Source organism: Chrysemys picta, chromosome 9 (genome assembly GCF_011386835.1).
Source record: "Chrysemys picta bellii isolate R12L10 chromosome 9, ASM1138683v2, whole genome shotgun sequence".
Lineage (NCBI taxonomy): Eukaryota > Metazoa > Chordata > Testudines > Emydidae > Chrysemys > Chrysemys picta.
The window spans coordinates 42,069,855-42,089,674 of NC_088799.1; the positions used below are offsets into that span (position 1 = coordinate 42,069,855).

The 19,820-nt window shown below is 39.7% G+C and overlaps 1 protein-coding gene across 1 annotated transcript in view; it reads left to right on the forward strand.

Moving 5' to 3' along the window:
• The window catches only part of RBP1 (retinol binding protein 1), a 28,518-nt gene extending 9,552 nt beyond the window's left edge, over positions 1–18,966 (forward strand). Inside the window, exons 3-4 of the mRNA XM_065558068.1 lie at positions 12,554–12,655; positions 18,656–18,966. Of these exons, the coding sequence (XP_065414140.1) occupies positions 12,554–12,655; positions 18,656–18,709 (156 nt within the window). The 3' untranslated portion in view covers positions 18,710–18,966. The remainder of the gene's footprint in view (positions 1–12,553; positions 12,656–18,655) is intronic.
• Positions 18,967–19,820: the final 854 nt, after the last annotated feature.

A 19,820-nucleotide genomic window follows, 5' to 3' on the forward strand; every position in this document is an offset into this window, starting at 1 on the left:
GAGCCAGACACTCCCGTCTGGCTCCAGACACAGACCCAGGGTCTGAATCACTTGTCCCAAAGCTGCAAGTTTACCTGAAAACAGCTCACAGTAGTGTGCTTGTCTTTAGCACTCAGATGCCCAACTCCCAGTGGGGTCTAAACCCAGATAAATCCGTTTTACCCTGCATAAAGCTTATGCAGGGCAAACTCATAAATTGTTCGCCCTCTATAACACTGATAGAGAGAGATGCACAGTTGTTTGCTCCCCCAGGTATTAATACATACTCTGAGTAAATTACTAAATAAAAAGTGATTTTATTAAATACAGACAGTGGGATTTAAGTGGTTCCAAGTAGTAACAGACAGAACAAAGTAAGTCACCAAGCAAAATAAAATAAAATGTGCAAATCTATGTCTAATCAAACTAAATACAGATAATCTCACCCTCAGAGATGTTTCAGTAAGTTTTTCTCAGACTGGACACCTTCCAGGCCTGGGCACAATTCTTTCCCCTGGTACAGCTCTTGTTGCAGCTCAGGTGATAGCTAGGGGATTCTTCATGATGGCTCCTCTCCCTCTCTGTTCTCTTCCCCCCTTTATATATCTTTTGCATAAGGCAGGAACCCTTTGTCCCTCTGGGTTTCCACCCCCCCTCACTGGAAAAGCACCAGGTTAAAGATGGATTCCAGTTCAGGTGACATGATCACATGTCACTGCAAGACTTCATTGCCCACTTGCCAGCACACACATATACAGGAAGACTCACAGGTAAATACAGCCATCTGCAGACAATGGGAGTCATCAAGATTCCAGACCATCATTAATGGCCCACACTTTACATAATTACAATAGGCTCTCAGAGTTACATTTTATATTTCTAGTTTTAGATACAAGAGTGGTACATTTATACAAATCAGATGATCATACTCAGTAGATTATAAGCTTTGTAATGATACCTTACAAGAGACCTTTTGCATGAAGCATATCCCAGTTACATTATATTCACTTATTACCATATTTTCTCTAAAACTATCCCAGTTACATTATATTGACTTATTATCAAGTTTTTATAAAACCATATAGACTGCACAACATCACAGGATTGAACTCACAACCGTGGGTTTAGCAGGCCAACACTCAAACCACTGAGCTATCCCTTCCCCCTACAGTGCAGTCACTCGAGTACAATCCTGATTAACCCCTGCGTACACACTTGGGAGGCTAACCCAAGCTGCCACCCATGCCACCACAGCCACCATCCTACATTGAGCATGATAGCTCGAGCGTGTCTGTCTATCCATTCTGGGAAGCACCCTCCCAGCTGCTGTGTAGATCTACCCAATGTGGCTCGGAAGCACAGGCTCAACACACAGATAGTTCAACTAGTGGGATACTGTAATCCTGGCCCAATTCTCTTCTCTGCTCCTGGGAATATTGTTGCAAGCTTTGACAGGGTGGCAGAGGTGCGACTGCCATGTACACCCCAGGAAGAAATCTGGCTGAAGAATCCTGTGGATTCATTGTCAATAGGAAACACTTTTTTAGCCCTTTCAGCACAGGCTCCGTCTCTAAGCCACATTCTAGCTCAATGGTCCACTATCCCAAACCCATCGGAAGAGTCTCCAGGGGAATGGAAGACAACTTTCAAGTGCATTTAATTTCTATAGTCAGGTCAAAACGCAATACATTCATATCCATAAACTAAATGAGACAAATGTTTCTATAGGCTGTGCATGGTCCTTCTGTTCACAGACAGGCAAGCTCTTGGCACCACTTCTTTAGCTACAGTTCCTGCCTACCTGCATCATTTCCAAGCTGAAAGGAGAAACCAAACATTTTAAAATTCTTTGTAGATACTGAAAAGCTTTGTATACTTGGGAAGAGTCATTTGCGGAAGAAATATATTTCCCAGCATCTCAAACTTCAGTTTTTCTTGGACTTCTGGCAAGTCTGTCATGAAACTCATTGAACATGTAATAAGAGCATCTCTTAGGATACAGCATTGTCTTACTACTGTAGACCACTTGCATTTTGAGGACCTTGTTGGAAGCCAGTTTTGCATACTTTCTCCAGCACAACACTGGTGCCGTTCAAGAAATTGTATTTGTCTCTGGCTTATCAAGGTTCATGATTGTGAAAAAAAACTGAGCCACACAGACAGGCAAATAGGAAACATGAAGGAACTGATTTCCTTACACATGGTTCAGCCATCGTGTTCTTCATGTCATCATCTTCTTATGCAGTGTTTCAGAGCCTGTACAACTTCAACAGTTTGAGAACCTAATAGCTTTGTTTTCTTGGCATTTCCATAGAGGATTCAGCTTTCTGGATTTCATGTACATTTGAAGTAAATCCCGACTGCAGTTGGAAAATAAAAAGTGCACACATTTTTGATTCAGAAGGTCCACTGAGAGAAACTGCATTTTCAGGGGAGTGGATTGCTTCATGCATTATCAGATGAAACTCTTTGTTACAAAGTAGATAGAATGTCTTGTCTAGCTTAATTCACTTGTTTAGCTCCAGGCTGTCTTTTTGCTGACATTGTCCTATTCCTGCTCATGATTCTGAGTCACAGTTAGGGCAACACTTTTTATGAGTTTGCTGTTCAGTGAGCTTTTGTATATTTATTGAGATATCTTAGATCTTCTGGATTTTTAATTCTCCACCTGTACTCAGTATTATTATATCAGACTTTGCCGTCAGCTAAATCTCATCCTATGATTCCTGTTGTATGACTAGAGAAGTGACAGAAGAATGTCCATGTGACACTAACTCATACTATGTCACTTTAAGTGTTTTCTGTTTTTATTAGCTTGTCTTTGTGTCACTGGTCTGGCGGTGACTATATCACCCACGTTGTCTTTTATTTGCAGAAGAGCCATGTCATGGGTTCAGAGGAGGCCTACCATTTCTTCTCCTCACCCGAGTCCATCTTCTGTAACTTGCATTTTTCCAAAACAACTTGTAGATGTAAAGAAAGAATATTTTAATGACTGCTTCATTCCCACTGGGTTCACAATTTCTGTGTAGTAGTTGAAATATTGTCAAAATATTGTACAAGAAGGTAGATTAATGGATTATTTCAACTAACCTGTCATTTGCTGGAGACATAAGTTCAAATTCTGACATAGGTCAAAAGGGAAAGATGAATTTTCTGCTTCATGTTTGATCACATCAGATGATGACCATAATTTTGTTCATTTCAGCAATAAACTCTGGGATTCCTGGTACTGGGTCTGCTCCAAAGCTATGTAGAGAAGAGTGAAAGGGCAGAGGTGCTGCAAACTTTTGTTACCTTAAATAACAAAATACAGAACCTCAACCTAAACTTTTTTCCTGATCTAGGCATATTGCCTGTGTTTGTCACTGCAGGGCCTTTGCCTCTAGTTTTCTCAGCTTCAGACACATACCCTTTTTCTACTCTTGGGGTCTAGTCTGGTGAGTCAGCAACAATAACTCTGCATTTCTATGTAGTGCCCTTGAAGTTGGCGCAGTTTTTCCTTGCAGTGTTCTTGGCTTTAAATGACACAAAAGGGGCTCATCCTGCAAAGTATCGAGCACCCTCAACTATTATTGGCTTCATTGAGGAAGCAGACATCTCGCAGAACCAGACCCTGAATTAAATCGCCTCCCTTAAAGGCAAGTGGGCAAAACTGGAAAATCAAAGTATTTTCTATGTCCGGTATTTATTTATTTATTCACACCAGTCATGAACTTCCAGCATTCTATAACATGTAAACCCAACAATACTTATATAAAGGGATCAGACTTCAATCATTTACTTGCAGTTATGCCTGTAATCAAACAGCCCCCCCTAACAGTATAAACTAATTTAAGATGGGATCACTTTCGCAAACCCATCTGGAGCTTTTCGTTGATTCATTTTACTGAAGTACCTTAGTGGGTAAAATCACCTGTGTCAACAGTTTGGCAGATGGAACTTTCACCTGGAAGCAATTTTAGGAGGGCTTGAATCATTTGAAGTTCAATGCTGGATTCAAATGAAAATTGGTATTGTCTTGGGCAACTTCAGTGTCTGTTACAGACTGTTTATTAAATATTTGAATGGGTATGTTGCCATGAATAGCCAAGAATTCTATGAGTTTTCTGTGGGCTTATTAGTAGATATGGTTTTGGATTTTCTTAGATTAGCTATTTAGCCTGAGTAGTTAGCCAGCTTTTAGATACCAACAGAATCACTGGATTGAGAAGGACCATGCTAGGGAATGTGGCATACAGTCTTGGGTCACTGCAGCCATTTGTTGCATGGCAATATAAAGACACCTCTCTGAGTGGTATTAGGAAGAAAAACAGACAGGCCTATGCTGTAGTCCTCTAAGGGAAGGGAAATCAATAACACATTTTTGATGAAAGGCAGTAGCTACAATTCACATCTTTAAATGCTACAAGGTGGGATTCTTCTTAAATGTCCATTGTTGTTCTTGATCAGGAAAAAAATAGTTCTTTGATCTTTGAACAATTCATGTTATTGTCTTTTATTCACCAGTAAGATATGCCAGCAGTTTTAGATTATACGCTGTACTGTGCATGTGAGCACATTAGGAATAGTACAGCAGGAAACATTCTGGAAAACCAGCATCAAAGGCTTTTGCATTTGGGCCACAAAGAGAAAAATATCGTTTTCTGGTAAAACAGTTCTGATGAATACTGGAGTAAATCTCAGAAGTCGATATTTGTGTCAATATGATTCATCACTAAATGTAGGAATTGCAACTGACCTTACTTCCAAGAAGACTACGCTAGTATGGTTGCCACTGGGGGTAATACAAAAGGATAGTCAATAGGTTTATTTTGGTTTTACTGAATGTTCCGGTCATAAATTTACTTTGGCCCACACTTGAAGACAATAGTGTTACTGCTGAAATGTGCATGTGTAATGTGTATTCTGGGCTTTCCTTTTCAGGAAGATGATGCTCCTTTGGATGCATATTTAAATTACAATGTTCATAACACACAAACAGATGAGGCAATCAAATTTTTTTTTAGTGAATTAAACACCAAAGCAAAATTAAGACATCTGAAGAAAAGCAGTTTAATTGAGACCATACATCTCAGCTCATCAAGAATAGGTATAATATAAGGCAAAAGACTGTAAAACAAACCTCAGAGATAGAAGAAGAAAGATTGATTTGCCTTGAGTGTTTAACAGCTTGTGCTTTCTCAGACTTCTCCAAGATACCTATTTGGGGCAATGGATACAGTACAATCTATTTTGTAGAGTAACCCCATACCTGCTCACTAAAGCACTTGAGTACTGTACAGTTAGAATTAAAAACATTGTAAGTAAATTAATACTATTTAAAACCACCTTCTTGAAACTTGGAAATAGAAAACCCAAAGAGGCTTAAGCACAAAAAAGTAGAAGGAAATGGGGGCAAAATAGAACTATTACAGGTGCATAAGTTGTTGGGGGTGACTTTAAAGATCGCAGTGTCGAATAGGGGCCTAAAATGCGAGCAGCTATTGGAGTTTGTGGCCTATGTGTGGAGAAGGAGCTGTGTGACTGCGCACAGAAACAGTACTATCAGGAGGACATCACTACTGGTTTTCCCTTAAAATTTCCATGGATATTGTACCCACTTTCTCTAAGCTGCATTTGATCCACAGAGGTTTAAGTGCCTAGTCCAAGGTCACATTGCAGGTAAGTGGCAGAGTCAGAAATATAAGCAAGAATTCCCGGCTCAGTGCCCAGCTCTCATCACAATACCACTTAATTTCATGCATCCTATCTGATTGTTAATGGATACATTGAAATAACTTTAAGCCCTTTAACAAGCTCTTTTGTCCATTCTACCCTTTTTGTGACCTGCAAAAATGGAGTTTAACTAAAGTTTAACAATCAGAAGTGTTGTGCAATTTTCAGGACAGGTGTTATCCCCCAGGTAAGCACACGTTGCTTGTTAGGGAATTCTGTGGGTCTGCAGTGCATATATCTATAGGTCTTGTCCTTCTCTTGGCAGGCAGATTTCTTTTTCTTTTGTTGCTAATGTGCTATGCCGTGGTTAATGTTCACAGTAATTTAAGGGTTTTTTTTCTTTTAAGAGAATGAAAAATGGTAAGGAAGGTTTAGAGGGTTCATTTACTATTTGAAGTAGAAGCAGCAGCACAAGTAGTTATGAATATGAAAATCTACATTACATTTTTGGAATAACTGGGTGTCTCCCAGCCGAGAGTCACTGAAATATTCTAAGTATTGCTGTGATGCTTGAAGTTCCTTCCGTGGACCTGAAGAAGAGCTCTGTGTGGTTCAAAAGCTTGTCTCTCTCACCAACAGACATTGGTCCAATGAAAGATATTACCTCACCCACCTTGTATCTCTAAAATACTCTAGTTATACAAAGAATAAATTAGTTTATAATGGAAAAGAACTGATTTATCTTCCAATGTAAAACCCAGCTTCCTTCTGGATGTCTGAATCATAGACAGAGCTTTTTTCCAGCATGTTTAATCTAAGATTTAAATATTTTAGAATTTGTGTAATGCACTCCAGCAATATAGTAATATTATGGTGTTTAAAGTGCAGTGTTTATGCTGGAGTAAAACTGTTTATACCCTTTGGGTGTGGTTTTTTTTTTAATTTCTCCTACATTATTTTCCTATAATATGCCCTATTCACGAGAAGGATGCCAAACTGGCAGAAATGGAGACTGAAATATTCACTTTATCCTACAGGCAGTGTAGGATTTTCAAGAAAGCGGGGAATCCCAGGCTTCAGTGAATTGTTATTAATTTATGACATCAAGATTTTAACAGATGAACCCGGCTTAAAATTTTTCACTCAGAGACCCCAAACTTTGTCTCCACATCTCTCTCTAGCCTATTTCCTAGTGAGTCTGTCATCTGTTAGATGTATGTGGTGTCTAGCAGACGGCATTATGCAACAGGCAGCAGCAGTGCAAGCTTTCTTCGTGCTTGTCCACATGGTGGGTAATGTGCTCTACAGGGGAGTGATTTCTAAAGTACATTAATGGGTTGTACATTAATTGTTCCATGCTGGTACAGTTGACTGTGGTGCTGTTTGAAACAGTACTGCGTTAAAGTGCACTAGGGAATCTCTGTTTGGACCAATTAATGAGCAACAAGGTAGTGTGCTTTAGAAATCACACCCCTGTAGAGCACATTGCCGCACTGTGTACACAAGCCCTTAGATAGCCCTGCCAATGTGCTGATCTGGAAGGACTAATCCAGGAATAGTTCAGTATCCATGCCCATTCATTCCTCAGCCTTTCTGATGAGACTGCCAAAAAGAGACAATGAGCACCAAATGGCATAGCAATTTTTGCGAAGTGCATGGATTCCACATTAGCTTTCAGTCCATAGAAGCCTAGTTCACTCAGGACTGTTTTTGCCATATAATTAAGCAGTGCTTTCTAAACAGCATAAATGGGTAAATACCTTTTCCAGTTACCTAATCATTAGGGAGCATGACTCCTAGGAAAGCTTGTAATAATGGAAGTATTCTGAGCTAACTTTGGTATGGCTTTACCACTGTACATAGGAACTACTGTGTTTGTTTTACCTATTGGTAAACAATAGAATTCTTAGTGGCAACAGCTGTATGTGTGAAAGGTAACCAAATACAGTAGAACTTCAGAATTACTAACACTTCAGGAATAGAGGTTGTTTGTAACTCTGAAATGTTTGCAACTCTATACAAAACGTTCTGGTTGTTCTTTCAAAAGTTTACAACTGAACATTGACTTAATACAGCTTTTAAACTTTACTATGCAGAAGAAAAGTGCTGCTTTTAGCCATTCTTATTTAAATGAAACAAGTACAGAAACAGTTTCCTTACCTTGTCAAATCTTTTTTTTAAACTTTCCCTTTATTTTATTAGTAGTTTACATTTAACACAGTACTGTACTGTATTTGCCTTTTTTGTGTGTGTCTGCTCTTGCCTGATTGCATACTTCTGGTTCCAAATGAGGTGTGTGGTTGACCAGTTAATTTGTAACTCTGAGGTTCTACTGTATATTCAAACACCACAGTTACCAGCTAACCTGGTATCAGAGGGGTAGCCGTGTTAGTCTGTATCCACAAAAACAATGTCTCTTGGTATTGACACCTCCTCATCAATTATTGGGAGTGGACCACATCCACCCTGACTAAATTCGCCTTCAACATTGGTTCTCCACCTGTAAGGTAACTCCCTTCTCTTCATGTGCCAATATATATGTTTGCCTGTATCTAATTTTCACTCCATTCATCTGAAGAAGTAGGTTTTTTACCCATGAAAGCTTATGCTCTAATAAATCTGTTAGTCTTTAAGGTGCCACCGGACTCCTTGTTGTTTTTTGCAGCTAACCTGGTCACACCTCATGGAAAATAGAAATAGATCTCTTCTGTTCCAAAAATATTGCCCTATTTCCACTAGCTGTCAGTAGCATTTTCTAAGTTGCCTTTTTTTATCAGCCATTAGAGTTTGAGCTAAAGGGAAAACCCCCAATGATAAAATACTACTGATTAAGATTAATTCTCCTGACATACCAATTTCTGCTACTTCTGGAACAAAGATGAGGAGAACATGGTGTTCTTCTCGAATAGGTTCTGTTCTCTTTGAATTCTGTAGGAAAATGAGCACAACATAAGGTCAGAAAGGATTTGGTTTGCTTGCACCATTCAAGTGCGTATCTATATCCATGCATCCAAAGAGAAGGCAAAAAAGACTATTGGGAATTCTAAGTAATAAAACTGCTGGATTAATGCAATCTCTTGCCTCGTGCCTCTGGTGGGTCATGCTAAATCACCTAAAGGAATGTCTAACCTTGTTTGGTAAAAAGGAACATAAAAACATTGCATTTTCTGAGCTCAGGCAGAATTTTAATCACCTTAGAAAGCTGGGGGGGAAATAAAGTTGTCTCCCTGTGCTGCTAGAAAGATTTCTTTATTTTCCCCAGCTGAACTAGACTAGAGAGGAGTTATCAGACCTCTTATAAATTAGACAAAGATGCATAAAGTTTATTATTGTTGATGTGAGTATTGGATGAACATAACACGATTCTGATCTCACACTGGCTTTTATTCCTGTTATACATCAGTGTAAAATCAGAATAGAATCAGACCCAGTGTGTTGCTGCTTTGTGTCTTATGATTTATATTACCTGTGCAAACTATATGTAGTGAATTATTTAGTCCGTAGATTTAGCCTTTTTTGTGTCTATAAGTTATCTGCACATAGCAGGCCCATTTTTACAGATTTTTTTCATTATTCAGAATTGACAGATTTTATATGAATTTATTTCAGACTGTGAATTGATGACACATTATTCAATTTGATTACTTGCTATTGGTTGCCTAAGTCACCAACTATTGTTTATGCTCTGGGATTGGATGACTGAAGAATTTATAAACAGATGAAAAGGAATCACATACATTTTAAGAAGGCCACATTCACCCTCCTGGCAAAAACCATGGCAACAAACACATTTTTCACAAGTATGTTTGAGATTTACCTAATTTGTGAATAAAAACCAAAAACAAATCACTGGTACGATGTTCATAGGAATGAATATAAAGTATTGTGAATGCCACTAAAGTGAATTTACAGGCTTTATTAGAACAAATATTTGGAAACATATTGTTTGCCATATTTGTTGAGCTTTAATTAATATTCATAGGTACTTGTTCTACAATTAGCTTTCATTGGGACCACACCTGTTCCACTTGCAGTCAGTGGAAAATGCTCCACTTGACTTCATTTGGGGGTAGGACTGAGCCTTTTATTCATAAATTTTTCTTTCACTGAAGTGATTTTCTATGCTGCATTACAGGCCAAACAGGCTTTAACTTTCACTGTGGTTGTGCTTGGTGAAACACAGCTATCAGGTCAGTTCCATTCCCCGCTACCCATTGTGCAATGGGAAGAATGTACTTCACTCAGTTCTCTAGGAAGGTCAGTGGGCCAGATCCTCAGCAGTGTAAACCAGTGTAGCTTCAGAGTCTAGCTCACTAATGCAAATGAATGTTTTGTCTGTTTTGAAGTTACCCCCCCACCACCACCACACTCTTTGAATGCCTTGATATTGACCTTCTCTAATTTTTCTTTTTTATAGAATATTTATGGCCTTTATATTTATGTAGATAAATAAGGTGCAGATCTTGCCCTCAGTTTAATCCATGCAGCCCCATTGTCCTCTCCATTTGTCACTTAATCTTGTTCCTGTTTGTCACAAACTGCTTCTGATTAGTTCCAATACAATTTGATTAGTTCTTCTGTGGTACAAAAACTCCTGAAAACCTGCAGAAGTCAAGGTAGTTAAAAATAATGAGAGGTTGTTGATTGTTTTTTCCTTAACAAGTGTCACTTGAGCATGTCCTGTATATTCACCAACATTTCTTAAACATCATTTCCATTAGTATATTTCACGAGCCCACATAGCCTTCCTACTCTTCATTTACTAGTGTGTATGGGGGTGTATGGAACAATATTGCTGATTGCCATGGCAGCATGGTGCATATCTGCAGCTATCATTAATTCTTAATGGAAGGGTTCAGGCCGCAAGGAACCCATAAGTAAAGGAAGCCAATTTAATCTTTAATGGAAATTGGTTTTAAAAATAGACATTGCAAAAAGAGACAAATGATAACTAGTGTTACACTTGTGAATCTCATGAATGGCTAGAACATCTTAGAAGTTCAGATTTTCTCACTGGCCATTTTAACCCTTTGTGACTTATTTCACAATAATTTTTATGCATATCTTCTCCTGTCAGATGAATGTGCTGAATTCTGGAATCAGTAGTCCTTCATGTAGTAAGGTATTAAGACAGTAAAATGTAGGTGGTTCTTTATGAATGTGATGTGCTACTGGGTTTATTTTAGAGGGAAAGACCAAAACATTTCTGAATGCATTGTAAAAAATGGAGAGACTTTTAGCAAGGACAGTTGAATAGTTTGTCTTCAGAGACCCCATATGGCTAACAGTGCCTCGCCTACAATTATTTACCCTGGCAATCTTTCTCGTGATTCATTTTCTATGCTTGTTTAGTCTAAAGCTTCCCCTGGGTAGAGACTGCCTGCTATACCCGATTTATAGATGGTGGCTATCATGGTTATCATTTAAGAATTAATTGTTTGTAACAGACACATTCTCAAGAAAGAATAGGGATGAGTAGTACTTAAGCCCTATTCAGTGTTCAACTCCTGAGCATGACAAATTTAGGCTGATTTCTTTTTTTAAAAAAGCAAGGTGGAGACAAGTGAATTTCCATAATGTCTGTAGAATTAAACCTTTTCTCCATTTTTGACTGCTCACAGAGGCAATGGCTTCAAGGCTTTCAAGATCTGCATAGTAATTCCTTACTTTTTTAGTCCTTGGACTCAGTTCTCCACTCTGTTACACTGGTTTAAAACCAGTATTATTCTACCAGTGCTCAGGGTAACACTGGTGTAAAACTAGCATAATGGAGCAGAAAATCAGGTCCTTTTTGTTTTTATATCACAAAACAATATTTCATTTCAATCCATCATACAATGTTACAAGAAAAAAACCTAGTAGTTGCCTTTAAAGATGACTAAGCTGTACTACCTTAGGGCCTGATCCTGCAAATGCTTACACGTGTGAGTTGTTTTGCTCATGGGAGAAGTCCCATTGAACTACTCAGGTAGTCATGTATAAGTGTTTGCAGAACTATCCCCAACCCAGCACAGACAATGGGACTTACGCCCCTTCTTAAAGTGAAGGGCATGTTTGAGTGCTTTGCTGAATAAGAAAGGGTTGCCGAGCCAGGGCCTAAAAGGGTGTTTAATAAAACCAAAAATGTAATAAAGGAAATCTGCCATAGTTTCAGCATCTCTATAACTAAAGAAGGATCTCCCAGGCCGAGATGCTACTTCCACAGAAAGTCCCGATTAATGATGTCGGACAGCCTGGGACACGAACTGCAGCTCAGCATTTGGATGCCCCGGAAAGGCTTGGAAAGTTATTGTTGGGTACAGCTGATTATTATTTTAAGGCAGGGTGTAGTTGGTCCCAGGCATGTGTAGGATCTGAAGGAAGGATTGCGGAGGCCACCTAATGATGGGAAACGGAAGTTGTAGAAGGTCAAAGTTTCAGGCCCTTTTGGAAACATACTACTAGTCTGAGCACATGGAGCACCCTGCGTGTATAAAAAAGGAGAGGGCAGTCATACATGTGCATTAAGGCAGCTTTTTCTGCTAACCTTCAGGGTCAGCATTTGTAAAGAAATCATGTAAAGAGTGCTTATGTTACCAAAAAATCATAACTCTGACTATACCACGTGGATTCTTACAACAGCTTTAAGAGTCTCCTGCTTTTCTGATGTATTGAGACACCTAGCGTCATTTCCTGTGGCTCAGACTTTGCCATCAAACTACATTTAATTGTTCTTTTAAATGACTTCAAAAAGCTTAAAAAAAAGTGTGTGTGAGAGATATACTCTTCTCTTCTTAGTAATGCGATAGAGACTACTGATTAAAATATCTATTCTATTACTCTGAAGCTTTGCTTTGAGGAAATTGACTCCACCTAAGTGTACTAGATGAAACTGAATGCCATAGTAATGCTTAATAACATGTATATATTTTGCTAGACTAACGTGAGTTGGGATGGAGATAAACTTCTTTGCGTACAGAAAGGAGAAAAAGAAGGCCGTGGTTGGACCCAGTGGATTGAAGGAGATGAAATGCATCTGGTATGGTCGTGTAACATGTTTTAAATGCCATAATTTCTTCTCTTATTTATTCAAATAGATGAAAGTAATAGCACACAGCTTGCCACACATTATCTTGGCTTACCGAGGAGTAATTAAACATTGGTGTTGCATTTGACTTGCTTCTAGAGGAATAATTTCATGCTGGGCGATTATTCTCTCATGCCCCTTTTGCAAAGAGCAGTGTTCTAAATTCAGGCAATCTTTGTGTTAACTGTCTGTTCTCAGATCTATTCATTTAAATTGTGTGCAGAGAGGAAGACATGTCATAGAAATATCCTTCATGCACTCAGTGATATAAACAGTATAGGGACTGATGAAATTCTGTATCCAGCAGCATAAGCCATAGTGAGAAAAAAATACCATTGTTCTTTTTAATTATGGGCTAGAATGAATTCTGGCTTAGAAAAATAAAGAGAGCAATTTTGTTTTTAAAATGCTGTGTTCTTTCTGACTGTTGTGTCTATATTTCCTAGTTAACAGCAACTAACATTTGTTTTTCTGGATAGAGGTTCATAACATCCTCTTTGAAGCCCACCTGATGTGGTAAAATGTTCTTTTCTCACTGAAGGAAGCAAATCAGACTTCTAGTCCCACTCACTGTTCAATTCACTAAGCACCTAGAAGTGTTCTGTTTAGAATGCTGACTCCCTGTCTCCAGATCAGTAACACAATGCCATCAGAGATCTCTGCAACAGCACCCAGAGCCCACTGAATGCCACTGTACTGCATAGGAGGGTCTGCAAAAGGTTAGGAGGGAAAGAGGTCCAGAAACACATTTAGGTCTGTCCCAGGTAATCAATTTTTTTTCTCCACACACTGCCTAATGCCTCTGTGTGTGACCTCCATGGATGATACCATGGCGCCATTGAAGTCAATGGTAAAACTCCCACTGACTTCAGCGAGGTCAGGATTTCACCCACGCATATATTTTTCAGTCAATATAGTTTCATTGTGCTCAGTTTTACATCACTTGGCATGCTGGCCTAGAGCTACCATCGTTGCATCAAGAAATAATGGATAGGAATCCCCTTTGAGCCTGCTAATCCTGCTTCTGAATCAATCTGCATGACAGCTCCTTCCTTCAGTCATTCGTTCTCTCTGTGGAGCTGAACACGCGCTGCCTCAGTAATGCTCCCAGACCTTGCTGAGGAGAGAACTTAATGAGGGGGGTCAAAAGTCAGAGCTGGATTTCCCACTGACATTGCAGAGCACTTATTGTAGGGAAAACCAGCCAGTTCTTCTTGTTGTCCAGGTCCCCATTCCTACATATGTCTGGAGTATTCAGGTTCCAGGCAGGGGAAGTCTGCTAGGGGCCATGGAGAAAGGAATCCTTGTCACAAGACTGCAGCACAGCTGTGGAGTCCTGCTATGTTTATCTTTAAGATCATGTGTTACTCCATCCCTTTTCAGCAAAACAATTACATACGTGCTTAAGTGCCATTGACTTCTCAGCATCCAGGCCTGCTGCTTCAAGGGCTCTCTGGGCCCCTGGGGAAGGTTCCTAGTCAAGCAGACACATAACCAACATTCCAGCTCAGCATGACGTGCCAAATCACATTATTGTGTACCCGCCACGGACTGACACTGCTGTATACAAAATACTCTGGGTGGAGAAAGTCTCTAAATTGCTTTAATGCCCAGCCTTTTCTTATGTACATTTTGTCACTTCTTGTATGTTTCACTAACTCAAAAAGGCGTCTTCAGACCCATTGAATCCTCATGTGGTCTCCTCTCCTAGACTTTTTTTTTTATATATATATATAAGGTCAAAACCCCATTTCTTGTAAAACTTTTAAATAATTGAGATTTTCAGGTCTCTGTCGTTCTGAGAGCCCTTTGGTGCCAAGGCGAATTACCATAAACACATTTTATGATACTTCAATAATTATTTTATGATCCTATTGAACTTTACACAATGATCCAAATATTAATTTAATCCTTTGCACAGTTTTATAATACATTGAGTGTTATGCCTTCGGGTTTAGTAGTTTCTCACCAGATGCTTGCACTCTGCTAGTTCTCCTGGTCTGAATTTTGTAATATGACAATCTTCTTTCCTTCTTATTTTCCCCCTTTCTTCCTCAAATTCTATTTCACTACAGTGACTTAAAACAGGCAGTTATCTGGCCATTCTCCCGTTCCTTCTGAATTTTATAGCCTTTTTCTTTTGTATTGACTGTCCCTAGCAGTTTGTGGGTGTTTTTTTAATCAGTAGGTTTCATAACTTTACTGCATGTTCCTTTTTCCAGATCATTGATATATCAAACTGAACAAAATTGGTTCTAATACCAATCCTTGTAGAACTCTACTAGTTCTTTCCATTCATCCTCTTACTAGTAACTTTGAAATCCAGCCATCCATTCAAGTAGCTCAGCCCAGTAATACACTTACTGTACTAGATTAGTCTTTTGTGTGATACTATATCGAAAGCTTTCCTTTAGTCCAAGCAAATTATGTTCATGACTTCCCTGTCAACTCTGCCTCACTCCCTGAAAATGTTCAATAAGACTTTTTCAAAATTTTCCTTCAAATTAGGTCTCCTAAGTTCAGTTAAGTCAGAAATGTCTAAGTTCAGCCCTTTCCTATCCCTCAAGAGGTTTTCTCAATACTGTCCCCACCGCTGAAGTAAAGTTTGTGAAGCTGTAATTTGCTGGATCTTCTCCAGAACACCCCTACAGTGCCTATCATTTTGAAATGACCATTTACCACATTGTGGTATTTATCTTTATTGACGTATTTCCTATATTTAATGTGGAAAATACGGCAAATAGCATAGTAAATATAACTACTGCTTATGGGAGATGTCCGGTTTTTAATGATATCCATTCCATCTCTCTTGCTACATCCTTGATGATTCTGGAACAGATCCTCTTTGCTTGTTCTGTGTCTTAGGTCCCAGTCTTGCAAGCTGTTGTGTGTGGGTAAAGCTCTGTGCGGGAACAGGAGTCTACCTATGCAGAGCAACTGGCAGGATTGGAACCTTAGACTTTGGGGTGAAATCCTGGCCCTGTTGAAGTCAGTAACAAAACTCCCATTGTCTTTAGTGGAATCAGGATTTCACTCCAGATGTTTAATATCTTAATTATCTGTTCAGGCTTTATCTTGATTTTCTTCAGTAGTTTCCTCCCTAACCAATCTTCCTTTGTGAACACTTGAGCCAAACAAATTATCATCCCCATCTTTCAGAGGCCGCAGTGTCTCCTTTATTTTACTTTGTTCCTTGTGTACTTGAAGGCTTTTTTCTGTTTCTCTTTTCCTCTATCTAAAGTATTTATTTAAATAATTGTCTAGTTAGATGCAAGCTTCCTTTTCCTTCATTTCTTTGTCTAATCATTTTATACGATTTACCTTCCTTTTAACTGCAGTCCTATTTTGTACATGCCTTTCTTCCTTGATCATTTTCTGCTTTCCTTCCTTCACCCTCATTGGTCTTTTGTATTCCTCACAAAACTAAGTGATTGGGCAACAAAATGGCAAATGAAATTTAATGTGGATAAATGTAAAGTAATGCACATTGGAAAAAATAATCCCAACTATACATACAATATGATGGGTGCTAATTTAGCTACAACAAATCAGGAAAAAGATCTTGGAGCCATCGTGGATAGTTCTCTGAAGATGTCCACGCAGTGTGCAGAGGCGGTCAAAAAAGCAAACAGGATGTTAGGAATCATTAAAAAGGGGATAGAGAATAAGACTGAGAATATATTATTGCCCTTATATAAATCGATGGTACGCCCACATCTCGACTACTGCGTACAGATGTGGTCTCCTCATCTCAAAAAAGATATATAGGCACTAGAAAAGGTTCAGAAAAGGGCAACTAAAATGATTAGTGGTTTGGAACGGGTCCCATATGAGGAGAGATTAAAGAGGCTAGGACTTTTCAGCTTGGAAAAGAGGAGAATAATGGGGGATATGATAGAGGTACATAAAATCATGAATGATGTGGAGAAAGTGGATAAGGAAAAGTTATTCATTTATTCCCATAATACAAGAACTAGGGGTCACCAAATTAAAATTAATAGGCAGCAGGTTTAAAACAAATAAAAGGAAGTTCTTCACCCAGCGCACAGTCAACTTGTGGAACTCCTTACCTGAGGAGGTTGTGAATGCTAGGACTATAACAGCGATTAAAAGAGAACTGGATAAATTCATGGTGGTTAAGTCCATTAATGGCTATTAGCCAGGATGGATAAGGAATGGTGTCCCTAGCCTCTGTTTGTCAGAGGGTGGAGATGGATGGCAGGAGAGAGATCACTTGATCATTGCCTGTTAGGTTCACTCCCTCTGGGGCACCTGGCATTGGCCATTGTCAGTAGACAGGATACTGGGCTAGATGGACCTTTGGTCTGACCCGGTACGGCTGTTCTTATGTTTATTCCTGCAATATCCATTGCTAGATCATGGGCATTTATTAATTTATCTTTGAACACATTTCATTTCCTCTTCTTTTGTTTTATCGTATTGATTTAATTTCTTGCGTTCTTTGTAAGTTTTCTCAAGTAAAATCAACAAGCAGATCTGAAAAAGCAAGCGGTGGCCATTTCCTAATCTCTGCCCACTTGTGACCCCAAAATGAGGAGCAACTTGAGGCATATAGTGCAGATTTTCATAAAATGGTTATTCCTTTTTGGGTACTTTGATCAGCAACAAAAGTGTTATTGTGTTCTTATTTGGCTTCATCATGAACATTCTTTAAGATAAACAAGGTGTTCCATACTTCTCTCAGAGCTGTTCTTTCAAGATGGGTACACCCAGAAGTATATATCACTGCATCTGTTTACATGCTGCAGTTCACACTGCAAATTTTATCTCTGCAGCCCCAGTGGCTAGCAACTGAAGTTTTTTTTAAAGTCTTAGATTATGAAACATAACATGGCAGCCACTAGGCAAAAGTGCTGGATATCCAACCAAGCATGCTCCACTCAAATCCAACCTTTGGGTAAAATCCTCTGTCATATGGAACACAGCAAAATGCACTAGAGCAGTGGTTCTCAAAGCTGGTCCATCGTTTGTTCAGGGAAAGCCCCTAGCAGGCTTGGCCAGTTTGTTTACCTGCTGCGCCCACAGGCTTGGCCGATTGCGGTTCCCACTGGCCGCGGTTCACCGCTCCAGGCCAATGGGGGCTGCAGGAAGCGGCACGGGCCGAGGGATGTGCTGCTGCCCTTCCCACAGCCCCCATTGGCCTGGAGCGGCGAACCTTGGCCAGTGGAAGCCACGATCGGCTGAACCTGCGGACGCGGCAGGTAAACAAACCGACCCGGCCCGCCAGGGGCTTTCCCTGAACAAGCGGCGGACAAGCTTTGAGAACCACTGCACTAGATCACTTCTAAATTGCTTCTTCTCTGCCCGGTCAGTTCTCCATTACCAATTATCTTCATGGAGTTATCCAAACGTAAATTAGGGATTGCACCCTTCTTGGTTCCCTCTTTTACATAATGTGTAATGAAGCAGAAAAGTACCATGTCTACTGACTGTTCAATATATTTCGTCTGAGGCAATTTTTCAGCTGCCTTCTGTTTTTGGCACTTGCAACTGATTACCCATGCATCAGTGGGGACACAGTCCTTATGCACATGCAAAAACTTGTTTTTGCACCTGTAGCTTGGGGGTACTATTCAATTTGCATATGCAAATATGCTGCTTGTATGCCCACAACAGATAAATGTCCATTTTGATGGGTGCAAACAGTTAGGTGTGCAAAAGTGGACAACAGTGGAATCCTAGGCTGGATATTTGGCTCTTGTACTAATTATTAGCTTTTTTCTTTCCACAGATCTATCCAATTTCAGTTATTGTTGCTGCATCATCATACATTCCTATTATCAAATTACACACTTGTTCCTTAATTTGAATCCACCGTAATTGTCCATCTAATATTTGACTTAAGCATATAAGTAGGTGTTTTAGAAACTGACATACACACGTGGATGTACTGTGTAAAGGTCTCACTTATGACTCATCTTTTCTTTTCAGGAGATAAGAGTAGGCGGTGTCAAATGTAAACAAGTCTTTAAGAAGGTACAGTGAACCTAATCTGCCCATTGCTGATACGGAGATGAAGACGAACAGAATAGAATGTATGGACTTGCTACCAAAGCGCCACATGCTCTTAGTGCCCAAGTATATCCTTAACATCTAGCGAGCAGAACCCTGTGAACATCTGTGCACAGGAAATTAGAACTGTGTAGTGCTGTCTTTGCAAAAAGGATTTTTTTTTTAAAGAAATCATTCTAAATAAACAATCATTTTTAAAAATGCCAATTAAAGATACTGAAAATCATAAATCTCTGTGTGTGCTTTACTTTATGGTAGACCTTAGTCTAAAGTAGTTTAATATAAGTGGGTTCAAGGGTTTTAAAATATTGTTATTGCTGTTTCTCATTTACACTAAGGCCACTTTACATTGCAGTAGTCATGTGAAACAGCCTTAAGGTGAACTTTCTTTATAAGATCTTGTGGTGGGGTATAAACTACATTGATGAACAAAGGGGTTAGCAGGAGCCGACTCAAATTAGCCCACCTGGCTGTAACTGGAGGGTGTGTCAGGGTTGGGGAGGAGCTGGGTGGTCTTCTGCTGGAAGGAAATGAAAATTACTGGGGAGAAAGTTCAGGAGAGACCCAAGACAAAAAGGCCCAGGAAGAAGAGGGAAGAAACCACAGGGAAGCTAGCCTCAGGGTAGGCCCTGGGAAAGGGGCTACATTCTAGAGAATAGCGCTGGGGATCAGTTTTCCACAACAGGAATGGAGCTGCAGAGAATCTGGAGGGATTGAAAGTTCCCCAAGAACCAGACAGATGAAGGTTGCTTTAGCAGTGCTTGGGGCTTCCTGAGTTCTGTTGGGAAGAAGTCTGGAACCCCACTCCCACCCCTGGGGAAAAAAAGAATGGGACTGCAGAGGAGCTCAGGACAGATGGAAGATGCCATGTTGATAATTAGAGTTGTGTGGAACATTCATACCCAAGAAAGGGTGAGACTTCAAAGTGACCTGGCCAGGGGATTGAGTAATGAGAAGATGTAGACCGCTGCAGGGCCAGAGGAACAACTGGCAGGGGACGCCGCAGGAGAAATCCCTACTACACCACATCTTGCCACAAAGGGACATTCTAGCTGGTGAGTCCCCCTTTGACAGACCCCTTTTC